Below are 13,638 nucleotides of genomic sequence, written 5' to 3'. Positions count from 1 at the left end.
CTCTGCCAAACTAAAATACTAGATAGTCAAAACAAAACAAAACAAAACCCCAAGACTCTGCTTTCCAACAGATCTCACCGTCCCCCGGCTGCTTCCTCTGCTGCATCAATCATAACCAACTGCTCTTACAACCGTCCACATGCTGCCGCCACAAAGCCAAACGTGTACCTTGCCACTCCTCAGCGGCTCGTAAGAAGGGCACGTGCCCTCCTGCTCCAGCCCACCCTGTCACACGGGGGCCAAGGAAAGTTATCACCTCGGCCATTCAGTTCAAAAGGGGGGCTCCCGAAGGCAAACAGCCGCAAGGGCCAAGCCAGGACCCCTGAGCGGCCTTCCTTCTACGGACGAAGCACGCGTCTTGCAGTCTCGCCACTGACCTTTCACAGAACCCAATCTCCAAGAGTTCCTGAGGCAACAAACGAATAAAAAGAGACAATTCGGCAAGTGATAATCACATTTTACTGGGCAGAGGACCCCAGAATATAGAGCTCCATTTCCATACTCTACCCCCTGACAAAGCACTTCCGTCCGTCCGCACGTCTGCCTCCCAGGGCCAGTCCTGCCTCTACCAGCATCCCGGTTCTCTGCTCTGCAACTTCTCGACTCCCGTCCACACAGGTCTAAGTCCATACCCCGAAATCAAGATACATAAACTGTGAAAGAGGGAACTGTCCCAACCAGTCAACACCTACAAATCTGTTTTAATTTCTGGTTATTTTAACTCCCAGAAGTCTTCCCACCAAAGTCTGGACCTAAAACATCCCACCCTCCTCCGTGCTCCCTACACTAGAAGAAATACAACAGAGGGACCTTCCTATTTCTAAACAAGACCACAGGATCCAAGAGTCCCGCACTAATCTATTGCCAAAATTCGCTTTTCGTCAAAGATGTATTTCTTATTTTATTTTACTGGCATCATGATTCTTAATCAAATACTCCCAATGATACACAGATTTTAACTAAAAATAGTTCTAACTAAAAAGTGAAACTTTCTTCAAGTTAAATGTTTTCTAGAGCAGCCACTTTTCTTAAGGAATACCTCTAACATGAAGAACCATCAAAAGCAGATTTAATAGTCTCAGAAGCAAAGACACTACGTGATATTACAAAGATATCACACGAGGAGAGAATATTCTACATTTTCCTGTCTGGGGCCAACCATCCTCATTATTCCAAGCAATTGCAGTTTTGCGCCAGACGTGCTCAGGCTGTCCCCTGGACTTGGGCAGCTCACCAGAAATATCCCAAACACGCACAGTCTGGTCCAGGCTGGCCGACACAACCAGGTCCTCCGAGGGGTGGAACTGAGCGCACATCACGTAGTGGTTGTGCCCTGTCAGCACGCTGCAGGACGAGAAGGGAAGAGAAACCAAGTCAGAGGCAACGCTCCACAGATTCCTCCACAGTGAATCCCGTCCTCTTTTCTTCACAGGCACAGACCCAAGTACTCGTTTTGGAGGCAACAGCAAGTTGTCCTAACAGTTCTGAACTAGGAACAGGAAGCGGGGTCAGCTGTTTAACAACTGTCCCCTCCTTTCCTCCAATGCTTCAGTAACGATTACTAATTTCAAGAGAAGGGAGATAGCACAGCCCCCCTTGCATATTGAAAACGTTCATATGTCAAAATAAGTGGAGTCTTAGTAATTTATACTAGAAACTATCAGATTTGCGGAGGCATAATCCTCTTAAAGGGCATTTTACATGGTCCTTAAATCTTCATAGAAAGCCCACAACCCAAACACAAAGCAGGATGGAGGTCTCGACCTTGACTCACGTTTCAAGGGCACAGACTGAAAACCAGCTAAAAGATTTGTTCTAGTGATAAGACCCCCTTCCCCGGCAAGAAATGGTGAGAAAATCCAGAGTCGTGCATTGCTAACAAGACTGCCTCGTTTTGTATGTAAAAGCACCTTACAAATCCGATCAGGGAGTAATCAGCGGGCAGAGCCCACTAGGGGAAGGAGACGGTGGGTCTAAAGAGAAGCTCATTATGAAAACAAAGCCTCTCTCTAAGCCCCGTCTCCTGCTTTACCAGACACAGGTTCTAGACTGCCAGTTCCACACTCGGATGGTCTGATCATCTGAGGCGCTCAGAATCCAAGGATATTCCTGAAAGATAATACAAAGGGTTTCAACAGTAAACAAACATGTTCCTTCAGGCTCTGCGATCACTTCTCTCTTTGGAGGAAACAATCCATGGTGAGGCTTCTCAGCTGTACGAGCAAAGGGACCACCGCCTCCGACTTGTCGGCCTTGCTGCCTCCTCCCCACCGATCTACCAGCTTTTCCCTCGCTGGAGCTTGCACCTGGAGATTTCAGAATGGAAGCCAGACAAAGGCATACAGGGTCCTGAGAGGCAAAAAACACATACGGTACTTCCTTCCCTACATACGCGTGCATGTCCATGTATTTCTAGTTATACATGGCTGGTCCTAATTTAAGATCCTATGACATGATCTCCCTTTAACTCCAGGATTAGAACACGAATTTACAGTCTGACTTCCCCTCGTCAGACCACCCAGTCTCAAAAAGTTCCCATCTTAGGAACCAAAACAGAAACTAACATGTAAAAACAACAGCTTTTTTAGAGTCTGTAAGCTTCCTGAGAAAAGGAAGCATTTCTTATTCAGTTGTATCTCCACCACTAAACACAGAACCTAGCGAGTGTAAGGCGCACATATGCTTACTGAGCCAAGAAAATAAAGTCTCCCTAACTTTCCAGCTAGATGGCCACTCGTCCCTGGCAGGCTGTCAGCAGGCCCCTTATGCTGATGACAGTCTCTAGTTCACAGCTCATCTTACTGAACAGTTACCATTCTCAAAAGTTTTTTTTTCAACGAAATCACATATGTTTTTATTAATTACTTAACATCACTGAACCCGTTTCTTCCATTCATAAAATGGGTTATTACTGACAGTTTTGAGTGGAATGATTCTCTGAAGGGGGCCATCCTGTACACGGAAAGATGTTTAGCAGCACAGCTGGATTCTCCGCACTAGATGCCAGCAGCCTCCATTTCCAAGCCGTAACAACAAAAATGTGTTTGAACGCAGCCACATCCAGACACTGCCACGGCCTCTGGGGGACAAAATCCCCCACGGTTGAGAACCATGGAAAAGATCACAGAAGACCATTCTGGCAACTCTGCATGCATTCAATTCAGGTTGGCCACCTCCTCCTCCAACCATTCTAAACTTGTAAGCATAGCTCCACAGGGTCTTACACGGCACATGATTTCTTCGAAGTCCCAGTAGTGTTGGAGGAAAATTTAGGATGAAAGGATCTGGAGAACAACCTTAATAAAATGTATTTCCTCTAGTTTGTTTTGTGCATTAAGTCATGCATCAAACAGAGCACATCAGGCTTCATTTCTTCTAAAGTGAAGTCTGTCCCCCAGGATCAAGTGCAAGCAGGATGGCCGCAGCAGCACCCAGCCACGAGCTCACAGCAAGCTGGGCACCGTTTCTGAGAACCCTTTTCCCCCATCATTGCAAGTGGACTCTTTAATTCCCATCCCCTACTCACCCATTCCCCCCACCCAGCTCCCCTCTGGGAACCATCAGTTTGTTCTCCATAGTTAAGAGTCTGTTTCTTAGTCTCTTTTTTTTCCCCCCTTTACTCATTTGTTTTGTTTCTTAAATTCCACGAGTGAGATCATATGGTATTTGTCTTTTTCAGATTTATTTTGCTTAGCATTATACTCTCTAGCTCCATCCAGGTCATTGCAAATGGCAAAATTTCATTCCTTTTATGGCTAAATAACATTCCCTTTTGTGTACGTATATATGTGGGTATATATATACAGATATGTGTATACATGTGTATATACATACAAATATACATACACACACACTTTTGTATATACACACACACCCCACACCTTCTTTACCCATTCATCTATTAATGGACACTTTAGTTGTTCCCATAATTCGGCTACTGTAAATACTGTTGCAATAAACTTAGGAGTGCATGTATCCCCTTCAATTCATTTTTGTATTTTAGGGGCATACATCCACTAGTGCGATTACTGGATCATAGGGTAGTTCTATTTGCAACTTTGTGAAGAGCCTCCATATGGTTTTCCACAGTGGCTGCACCAGTGTGCATTCCCACCAACAATGTACAGATGTCCTCTTTTCTACACATCCTTGCCAACACTTGTTTCTTTTGTTGATTTTAGCCACTCTGACAGGTGTGAGATGATATCTCACTGTAGTTTTGATTTGCATTTCCCTGATGATGAGTGATACTGAGCATCTTTTCAAGCATCCATTGGCCATCTGGATGTCTTCTTTGGAGAAATGTCTGTTCGTACCTTCTGCCCATTTTTTAATTGAATTACTTGGTTTTTCTGGTGTTTCTATAAACTCCTTGCATCTTGAATACTAATTCTTTTATTGGATGTCACTTGCAATCTCCCATCCCACAGGCTGCCTTTTAATGTTGTAGATTACTTCCTTCACCGTGCAGAAGCTTCTTATCTTGATGTAGTCCCGACAATTCACTTTTGCTTTTACTTCCCTCACCTCGGGAGACATACCTTGAGAAATGTTGCTACAGCCAATGCCAAAGAAATCGCCTGTGCCGTCTTCCAGGATTTTTATGGTTTTAGGCCTCACATTTAGGTCTTCCATCCGTTTGGAGTTTATCTGTGTGCAGTGAAAGTGGGCCGTGCCATTCTTCTGCACGTTGCCATCCAGTTTTCCCGGCACCGTTTGTTGAAGAGGCTGCCTTTCTCCTGCTGTATATTCATTCCTCCTTTGTCGAAGATGAACTGACCATATAATTGTGGGTTTGTTTCTGGACTCTGTTCCACTGATCTGTGTGCCCATTTTTACACCAATACCATGATGTTTTAGTTACTACAGCTTTGTAATGTAACTTGAAGTCTGAAATTGCAATAACTGCAGCTTTGCTTTTCTTTTTTCCAGATTGCCTTGGCCATTCGGGCCTTTTGTGGTTCCAGACAAATTTTAGGATTGCTTGTTCTAATTCCGTGAAGAATGCTGGCGGTATTTTGACAGGAATTACATTAAATCTGTAGACTACTTTGAGTAGTATGAACCTAACAATATTTGTTCTTCCAATCCATGAGCATGGAATTTCTTTCCATTTCTTTGTGTCATCTTCAATTTCTTTTATCAGTGTTTTACAGTTTTCAGAATACAGGTCTTTTATCTCTTTGGTTAATCATTCTCAAATGTTTTAGCTCTAATTTTTATAATCATTCGACCTTAAAATTTTTTCGAATTTTATAAAAAAATATAAAGTATACTTAGCCAGGAAACTCTCATTTATTTTATTATATTCTAACTTAATTCAAGACATTTGGTTTACTGAGAGTCAAAGAACCGTACAAATTAAATCTAATAGCGTAAGTTTATAGAAAGATCCAGTCAGGCTGAGATGGATTAAGAGGCTGGGAGTCTGTAACTATATGTAACTCAGTATCTGTCTTCTAGAACACCTGATAGATCAAAGGAGGTATAGGGGCGCCTGGGTGGCTTAGCTGGTTAATGTCCAACTTCAGCTCAGGTCATGATCTCACGGTTCGTGAGTTCGAGCCGCATGTCAAGCTCCATGCTGCTGATAGCTGAACCTAGAGCCTGCTTTGGATTCTCTGTCTCCCTCTCTCTCTACCCCTTCCCCTGCTAAAGCTCTTTCTCTCCCTCTCTCAAAAATAAACGTTAAAAAAAAGTATAAAGCCTGGCTAAAGGAACAATCTCTGCCGTACCCTAAAACCCTAAGATAGAAGCACTTAACTGTTAACGCTTCACATTAGCCCATCAAAAGGGCATCTAATCTTGACCTCCCTCCAGACACACCTACTTAATAACACCCCATATGGGACTAGTCTGCAAATTTTTGTTCACTAGCTCAGCAAACCTGAAATCAAATTTCTACTTTTTCCTATAGAGAATCAATGCCTTCCTTAGAGCGCCAAATAAACCCAATTCAATTCAATTCAATATAACCCTGAGTGCTTCCTTCTGAGGAGGAAAACAAAGCAGAAAGGCCAACCCTACGCAGACACTAGAAGAGCCACTCCAAGAACTCCACTAATTCTGCCTCATGGGCTCTTGAGAAGTGAGTAGAAGATCCCGACAGGGCAACGGCAGAATGCTCCATGACCAGAGCTACCCCAGCCACTCACGTGATGGAAAAACGTGGTGCGGATGTAGTCGAGATGCCCCAGCAACGTGAAGAGGCAGCGCCGAAGCTTGTAATTCCACACCTGCAAAGAGAAATCCAACTAAGCAATAGGACATAAAGTTCCGCTTGCTCAATAAATAAGTTTGCCTTATATTAAGACTTAAGGCTGGAGGAGAAAAAAGTCAGAGATGAAAACACAGGTCAGCTAAATACATGGAGAAGGGAAAACGCGAGGCGAGGGGAACTTCGGGAAAGGCTGTTCCTTTCTCTGGGGAGAAACCAACTACTTTATAACATGAGACAGGAGGTCTGTCCGGGTTCACCTCGACGCTCTCTTATTACTGCATAACTGCGTTCTTAGCTTGATTACTGACGCCCTATGTGTTACCTACTATCTTAGCTCAGAATTAAAAAAGCAGGACAGATACCATGACCCTAAAGGAAACATTAATGAGCCACCTCTGCGCAGACTAACTTGGTGGCAAATGATACCCTTACTTTCATGGTGTATACTTGTCTATCACGCAGACTTTAACTCATCACTATGTAAGTACTACATTGCTCAGGGTGAACTAAGCAAAAAAACATGAGGATTCAGATATAAACTTGAGCCAACTACCAAAGTGCCAGGTATCAAGGAACATAACTGAGAACGACACTAAATCAGGACCAGAAATGTGAGCACAGACTCCCACCCAGAAAACCTTCCAAAAAGTTCAAAAATAAAAAAAATCAGTGCTTTTTTTTTTTTTATGTTTATTATTGAAAGACAGAGACAGAGCATGAGCATGGGAGTGGTAGAGACAGGGAGAGCCACAGAATCCGAAGCAGGCTCCAGGCTCTGAGCTGTCAGCACAGAGCCCGACGCAGGGCTCAAACCCACGAACTGCAAGGGCATGACCTGAGCCAAAATTGGACGCTTAACCGACCGAGCCACCCAGGTGCCCCGGTCAGTGCCTTTGTAAAAAACATTTTTAACACTTAATATTTTTTTATAATCTACCCCGAAGCCACCTGGTTACTATTCTTTAAATCTTTTTAAGTTTCTCTTGTAAGTTACAAAAGGTAATACCATTTCTTGCAACAAATTCAGATGACCTGAAACTGATTGTCTAAACACGAATGCAAGCTCCCTAAAGGCAGGGTCCTTGTCCATCATGCTCAGCACTATCCCCCTAGCAGCTAACACAGAGGCTAACGCTAGTAGATGCTCAACAGGTAGGTGCAGAAGTGAGAAAAGGTAAACACCGCGAAAGGTGAAAGTACTGGAATGCGTTTCCCACTGTCAGTTGAGTTATCTATAAATAAAATACACATACACAGCGGAGTTCAGTTCACACCATAAATGCCATTTTGTAAGTAATGTTTTCCCCTTTCACAGAGTTCAGTGTTTTAAATTTCCACAGTCCCAGGGGCACCTGGGTGCCTCGGTCAGTTGGGCGTCCGACTTCAGCTCAGGTCACGGTCTCACGGGTCATGAGTCCAAGCCCCACACCGGGCTGTCTGCCATCAGCACGGAGCCCCCTTCGGATCTTCTGTCTCCCTCTCTCTCTGCAGCTCCCCCACCTGCATGCATGCACTTGCACGTATGCTCTCCCTCTCTCCCAAAAATAAGTATTTTTAAAAATCGTTTTAGGTAAAATAAAAGAAAATAAACTCCCACACTTCCAGGGGCGCCTGGGTGGCTTGGCTCAGTCAGTTAAGCGACTGACTCTTGATTTTGGCTCAGGTCAGGATCTCGTGGTTTTGGGAGTTCGAGCCCCACCTTGGGTTCTCCACTAACCGTGTGGAACCTGCTTGGGATTCTCTCTCCTTCTCTGCCCCTCCTCTGGCACACTCGTGCACACTCTCTCTCAAAATAGATAAACTTATTAAAAAAATAAAAACATGAAACTTCCACGCTTCTAAATTCACACTCTCCTGACTCCTTCACAGACCTCTACCAAACTCCAAACTCTGAATCCATAAAGACCTGTAGGGTTTTTAGAAGCTGGCCATTTACGGCTTCCTGTGATAACACTGCATACCTCCAGCTACCGAATGCCCTCATTTTAATAGCTTTCTTGAAATTTAATTCAAATCCCATGTAACTTACCCACTAAAAGTACAGAACTCAATGGTTTTTAGTACATTCAGAGCTGTGCAACCATCACTACTACCAATTTCATAACTTTTCATCACCCCCCCCCGCAAAAATCCTATATCCATTAGCTGTCACTCCCCATGTGCTTCCAACCCCTCCAACCTCAGATGACCACTAATCTACTTTCTGTCTCTACTGACTTGCCAATCTAGGCATTTCATATAAATGTAAAAGAATCCTTTTTTAAAGAGTATTAATGACTTGGAAAAAAAATCTTTTATCGTAAGTATCACTAAGGCTTTCCTTTCTTAAACAGATGACAAAACCCCAAGTTAACCATTCCTGATAATCAGTGGCCATCAGTATAAATGACAAACACTTTACTAAAATTATTACAACAAAGTGATAGCCCTAGAAGCTTCTGAGGTCTGTCAGGTGGTTTGAGCTTCCACTAGGTGCCCTCGGGCTGTGGTGCCTAAAACCTAAAACAAAACAAAACAAAAAAAAAACAGAAAAGGACCGTCTTTCCTACAACTCTAGCGCCTCCTTTCTCCGCAGGCAGCCATCAGGGGTCATGCGTAAGGCCTGCTGTAGAACCTAAGCTCGCTTCTGAAGGAGACTTCTTCCAGTCCCTGGATTGACTGGATGTACACACGCTTAGTGAAAACAACGCATGGAAGTACAGAGAGAAAGTATTTATTCTTTTTACAGGTTCAAAGCCTCTCACTCCAGTTTTGTCTTTATCAGTCAAGCTTCTTCAAAGAATTGTCCATATTCTGTTTCTTTCCTTCCTAGTAAGGCGCCAGGGTCACTGATGTCTCCCTAATGAAGCAATCCAAAGGTCACCTGGTCCTTACCTTGTTCTGACCACCTTCTCCCTCCCCAAACCCTCTCCTTCCTTGGCATCCACTAGGCTTCTGCTTCTTCCCTCCAGGTCATCTCCACCATCTACAATCATTCTTCCCTGTAGGAACTCTACTTCCTGTCTCATAAATGACAGCTTGTCTTCTCATTCAACATAAGCCCGGAGGGATACCCTCTACTCCTGTTTCAGCTCCCTTCTTTATGATGACAATTCCCAAATACGTCCCCGGTGCAGACACATCTCCACAGCCTGTCCCTTAGGTACCTCAAACTCGTCAGCGTCCAGATGGTATTCGTTAGCTGTCTGCTATGGACGGAATGTGTCCTTCCCCAAATTCATACATCGAAATCCTAAGGGCCAATGCCAAGCATTAGGAGGCAGGGCCTCTGAAAGGGGCTTAAGCCAGAAAGGATGGAGCCCTTCTGAAGGGGCGGGGCCGACATCCTCATTAAAGAGACTCCGCAGAGATGCTCACCCCTTCCACCATGTCAAGACAGAGAGAGGTCAGCTGCCTGCCACCTAGAAGAAGGTCCTCACCAAAAGCTGACTGTGCGTCACCCTCGTTTTGGACTTCCAGCCTCAGAAACTGTGAGAAGTTTCTGTGGTTAATAAGCCACCCAGGCTGTGGCGTTTTGTCGCAGCGGCCCTGACACGCGGGACACCACTGCCCCCCAGCACTCCCGAAAACCACACCTCCTCCTGTCTTTCCTTTCCCGGTGGGCGGCGCCCCTCCGGCCCAGGGACCAAGCTAGCTGCCTGGGATCACCAGTCATCTCATTAGTCTCCCTGGGCCGTCCCTCCAGAGGCGCAGACTCCCTTCCTCACACCCTCACATCCCCTCTTTTTCTCTGTCTGAGTGCTACCCCTCGAGCTTATAGGACAGTCTCCTAACTGGCCCCTCCGCCTCCAGGCTTCCCTCTTCATCCAGTCCCTTCTCTATCCTCCGGCCCGGTGTGCTTTAAAACGCAACAAAACGAAACATGAGCCTGAGGTCACTCCTCTACTTAAACCCCTTCAAGGGCTCCTGCTTCTCTGTGTGATGACATCCAAACTTCTGAGCATGGCAAAGAGCCACTGCGTGGTCTGGCCCCCTCATCTTCTGGCCTTTCTCTCCCCTTCTCTCCTGAGTATTCACACAAAACTAATTACAGCTTCTCCAACGTCTCCACCCGTGTCACACCTTTTTGTCTTTGCACCCGGATTGTCCTCTCCTATTTCACTTGGGTCACCTCTCTGTTGTTATCACTCACCAAACCCCACGGGCTAGGATTTCGGGTTTCGGGTATACGTGTATCTCCACCACTAGAATAAAAGCTCCTTGAGAACAGAGATCATTTCTTGTTTTTAGTTCCCCCAAAATAAAAGTGTCTGGTACACAGTAAGTATTCAATAAATGTTTCCTGGGAGTATCAAAAGCCCGAGCTCTGTATGAATGAGACATCCTGGTCTTAGTCCCTTCCACCAGTGCCACAGCCCACGTCCTGTCCTTCACTCCGTCACAAGAGACCCTCTGTACCTTGATCTTGTAGTCGTCTCCTCCAGAGACAAACAGCGGCTGCTGCTTGTGGAAGTCAATGCCTCGCACGGGACCTGGGAAGAAAGCCGGCGATGCAGGTTAGACAGCTAGACCTGCTCATCTCTCCAGTGACTCTCAGTCAGGATTTGTCAGTTCCAGCCCTGCCATAGACTTCAGTGCCAAAGAAAGCTTAAACTGCTCCAGAAGACGATAAATACTTAGATCTCTTCGATTCCCTCCTAGAAATTATCTTACCATCATGTTCATCAAACTTGTCAATAAGGGTACACATCCGATAGTCCCATAACTGGATGACCCCATTGTGTAAACTGGTCAGGATCCAGGGTCTTTTGGGGTGAAAACTGAGCCCTGGAGGGAAAAAGAAAAAAACAAGGAATCATCCAATTAGCTAAGTGTGCCCCACAATGCCACTCGCTGTCAATTCAGGAAAGAGAAACAAATACTTGGTTAATCCTAGGTTCATATGCTCCTTCAGTAAATGTCAGAAATATGAATTGTATGCTATTAGGTGCTGGACTTTTGTTACGGTCCTTTAAATATTGTTGCGCTTTGTTTTAGGATGCTGAGGTTACCTGTTTTGAGGTTTGCTTTTAGTTTTGCTGGTGTGGGTTGACAACAGCCTTTAGTCTAGATCTAACTTGGCACCACTATGAAGGCAATACCACCTGAGGTCTCTAGGTCCCTGCAGTGTGAGGAGACCTTTCCGGTCCGCCAGTAGGACAGAGAAACTATTCCCAGCTCTAAAAGAGCTCCAGGATTATTCTGCCTTCTCTCCAGAGGTTCTATCCCAGGTTTTGGGTCATTTCCACACATGCATATGCAGATTAGAAATCAGACAAAGGATTGACAGGATCCCCTGCAGAACTCCAGTGTTTTCTGTGCATCTCCCTCTCTGGTATTTTATCCAGCAAATTCTAGCTGTCCTGGCTGCCCTGAACTCTAAATTCTGTCTCCACAGTGAGACCACAGGGCTCTTCCCCCTTCCCTATCCTGCAGCCTGGAAACTCTCCTGCACTGCCTGTCGTCCAGTGTCTGAAACCTTTTGTGTCACACATTTTGTTCAGTTGTGCAGCTGCTTTAAGGTGAGAAGGTAAATCTGATCTCTGTTACTCCTTCATGAATGGAAATGGAAGTCCATTGAAGGAACAACTGCTAACAGTTTGCAGTGTATGCTTTCAGATTTCTAATGCAGACCGTATCATTTTATGAAAATGGAAATATGTTATGCAAACTTCTCACTTAGCTATACATCATTGATCTTATTAAGTACGTACAAACCTAACCTCATTCTTCTTAATAACAGCAAAATACAAATGTACCACATTTAAAAATTATTCTAGGGGCGCCTGGGTGGCTCAGTCAGTTAAGCGTCGGCTTCGGCTCAGGTCATGATCTCACAGTTCTGTGGGATCGAGCCCCGTGTCGGGTTCTGTGCTGACAGCTAGCTCAGAGCCTGGAGCCTGTTTCAAATTCTGTGTCTCCCTCTCTCTCTGACCCTCCCCTGTTCGTGCTGTCTGTGTCTCTCAAAAATAAATAAAAAACAGAAAAAAAAAATTTTTAACAACAACAACAAAAAATTATTCGAGTGATGAGCATTTAAGTTTTTCCCCCTAACTTTCATCTATCAGAAAATATGGCCTCAAGAAAATACATCTATACATAATCTAGCTTATTTGCCTTATTACTGCTTTAGGCTAAAAACCTGGAGGCAGGATTACCAGGAATAAAGTATGTGCATTTAACATTTTTATACACACTACCTTATTGCAAAAAAGACCCATCGATATACAGTCTCATCAGATTTGTGAAGAAAATAATTTCGCATCCACTGGCCAACAGAAATGTTATTGGTTATTTGTTGTTTTGTTTGTTTTACTAAAATCTAATATCAAAAAAAGATAAGTTTTTTTTAACATTTCTTTCATTATTAGTGTAGAATATTTCCATTTATTTACTGAACATTTACACTTTTTCTTCTAAATTGTCTATTTTTTCCCATGAGGTTGTTCATTTCTTTCTCCTCTATGACACACAGCAATACTCATTAAGGGATACTAACTCTCACATATTCTGACATCTTTTTTCCTCACTTTCCTTTTCTATTGCCCAATGAAAAATCAGGAGCACAAGAGAAAATTCAAGGATGAGGAAGACCCTTCCAGCCATCCATAAATTCTTGATGGCATGCTTCACGATCAAGACTCCCACAAGACCTAGAAACTGCTCAGAATCAGGGCACCTGGGTGACTTAGCTGGGGAAGCTTCTGACTCTTGGCTCCAGCTCAGGTCATGATCTCAGGTCGTGGGATAAAGCCCTGCACTGGGCTCCACGCGGACAGCCTGCTCGGGATTCTCCCTCTCCCTCTCGATGCCCCTCCCCCTCTCTCTCCTGGGGTTCAGGCCTCAATGTCCCGTCTCCAGCTTGGAAATAAGGCCTAATGGAGGCGCTGGATGTTGATACAGTGCAGCAGAAGCCTCCCTAAGAGAGGCCGCCAGGGCTCATTTCCGAAAACGTTAGACTTGGATGGAATGACACAGGTCGAGACTCGATCCCCAGTGCCACTCCCTACAACACGGTCCTCAAAACGTCGACAGGGACTCGAAGAATCAAATCACCGGCCCCAGGAGAAGAGGGGAGGGAAGGAAAGGAGCGGTGCGGGGGCCGCCGCAGGTCAATCACATCCCGAGGGCATCCCGGGGAAGACAGGGCTGCGGAATCGCCGCCAGGCCGACCCGCCCTCCCTACTGCCCGTGCGGTGGGCCCGACTCGGCCTGTCACCCCCGCCCCCCGAGACGGCGCCGCCCCGACACCCGGCCCTCGAGCTCCCCCTCGTCTTCTCCACTACCTTTGACCCGCGCGCTCTTGGTCTCGAATTTGGTTAGCATCTTGGAGGCCCGCGGCTGCGAGGTGACGACCCGAGCCCCACCACTCCCTGCTGCCCTTCGGCTCCCTCCACGTCAGCGCCGCGCAGCCGCGGCTCCGGAAGCTCCGCCGCCAC

At 45.4% G+C, this 13,638-nt stretch overlaps 1 protein-coding gene across 2 annotated transcripts in view; it reads right to left on the bottom strand.

The window, feature by feature from the left end:
• The window catches only part of COPA (coatomer protein complex subunit alpha), a 43,858-nt gene extending 30,236 nt beyond the window's left edge, over positions 1–13,622 (bottom strand). For both annotated transcript variants that reach the window (XM_029935818.1, XM_029935819.1), the window contains exons 1-6: positions 13,486–13,622; positions 10,874–10,987; positions 10,619–10,692; positions 6,156–6,236; positions 2,033–2,109; positions 1,235–1,344 (exon numbers count right to left, since the gene is read on the bottom strand). In XM_029935818.1, coding sequence (XP_029791678.1) covers positions 1,235–1,344; positions 2,033–2,109; positions 6,156–6,236; positions 10,619–10,692; positions 10,874–10,987; positions 13,486–13,525 — 496 coding nt within the window. In that variant the 5' untranslated portion in view covers positions 13,526–13,622. The remainder of the gene's footprint in view (positions 1–1,234; positions 1,345–2,032; positions 2,110–6,155; positions 6,237–10,618; positions 10,693–10,873; positions 10,988–13,485) is intronic.
• Between the last annotated feature and the right edge of the window lie 16 nt (positions 13,623–13,638).

Source organism: Suricata suricatta, chromosome 3, assembly GCF_006229205.1.
Source record: "Suricata suricatta isolate VVHF042 chromosome 3, meerkat_22Aug2017_6uvM2_HiC, whole genome shotgun sequence".
In the NCBI taxonomy this organism is placed as follows: domain Eukaryota; kingdom Metazoa; phylum Chordata; class Mammalia; order Carnivora; family Herpestidae; genus Suricata; species Suricata suricatta.
This window is presented reverse-complemented; position numbering and strand designations above follow the sequence as displayed.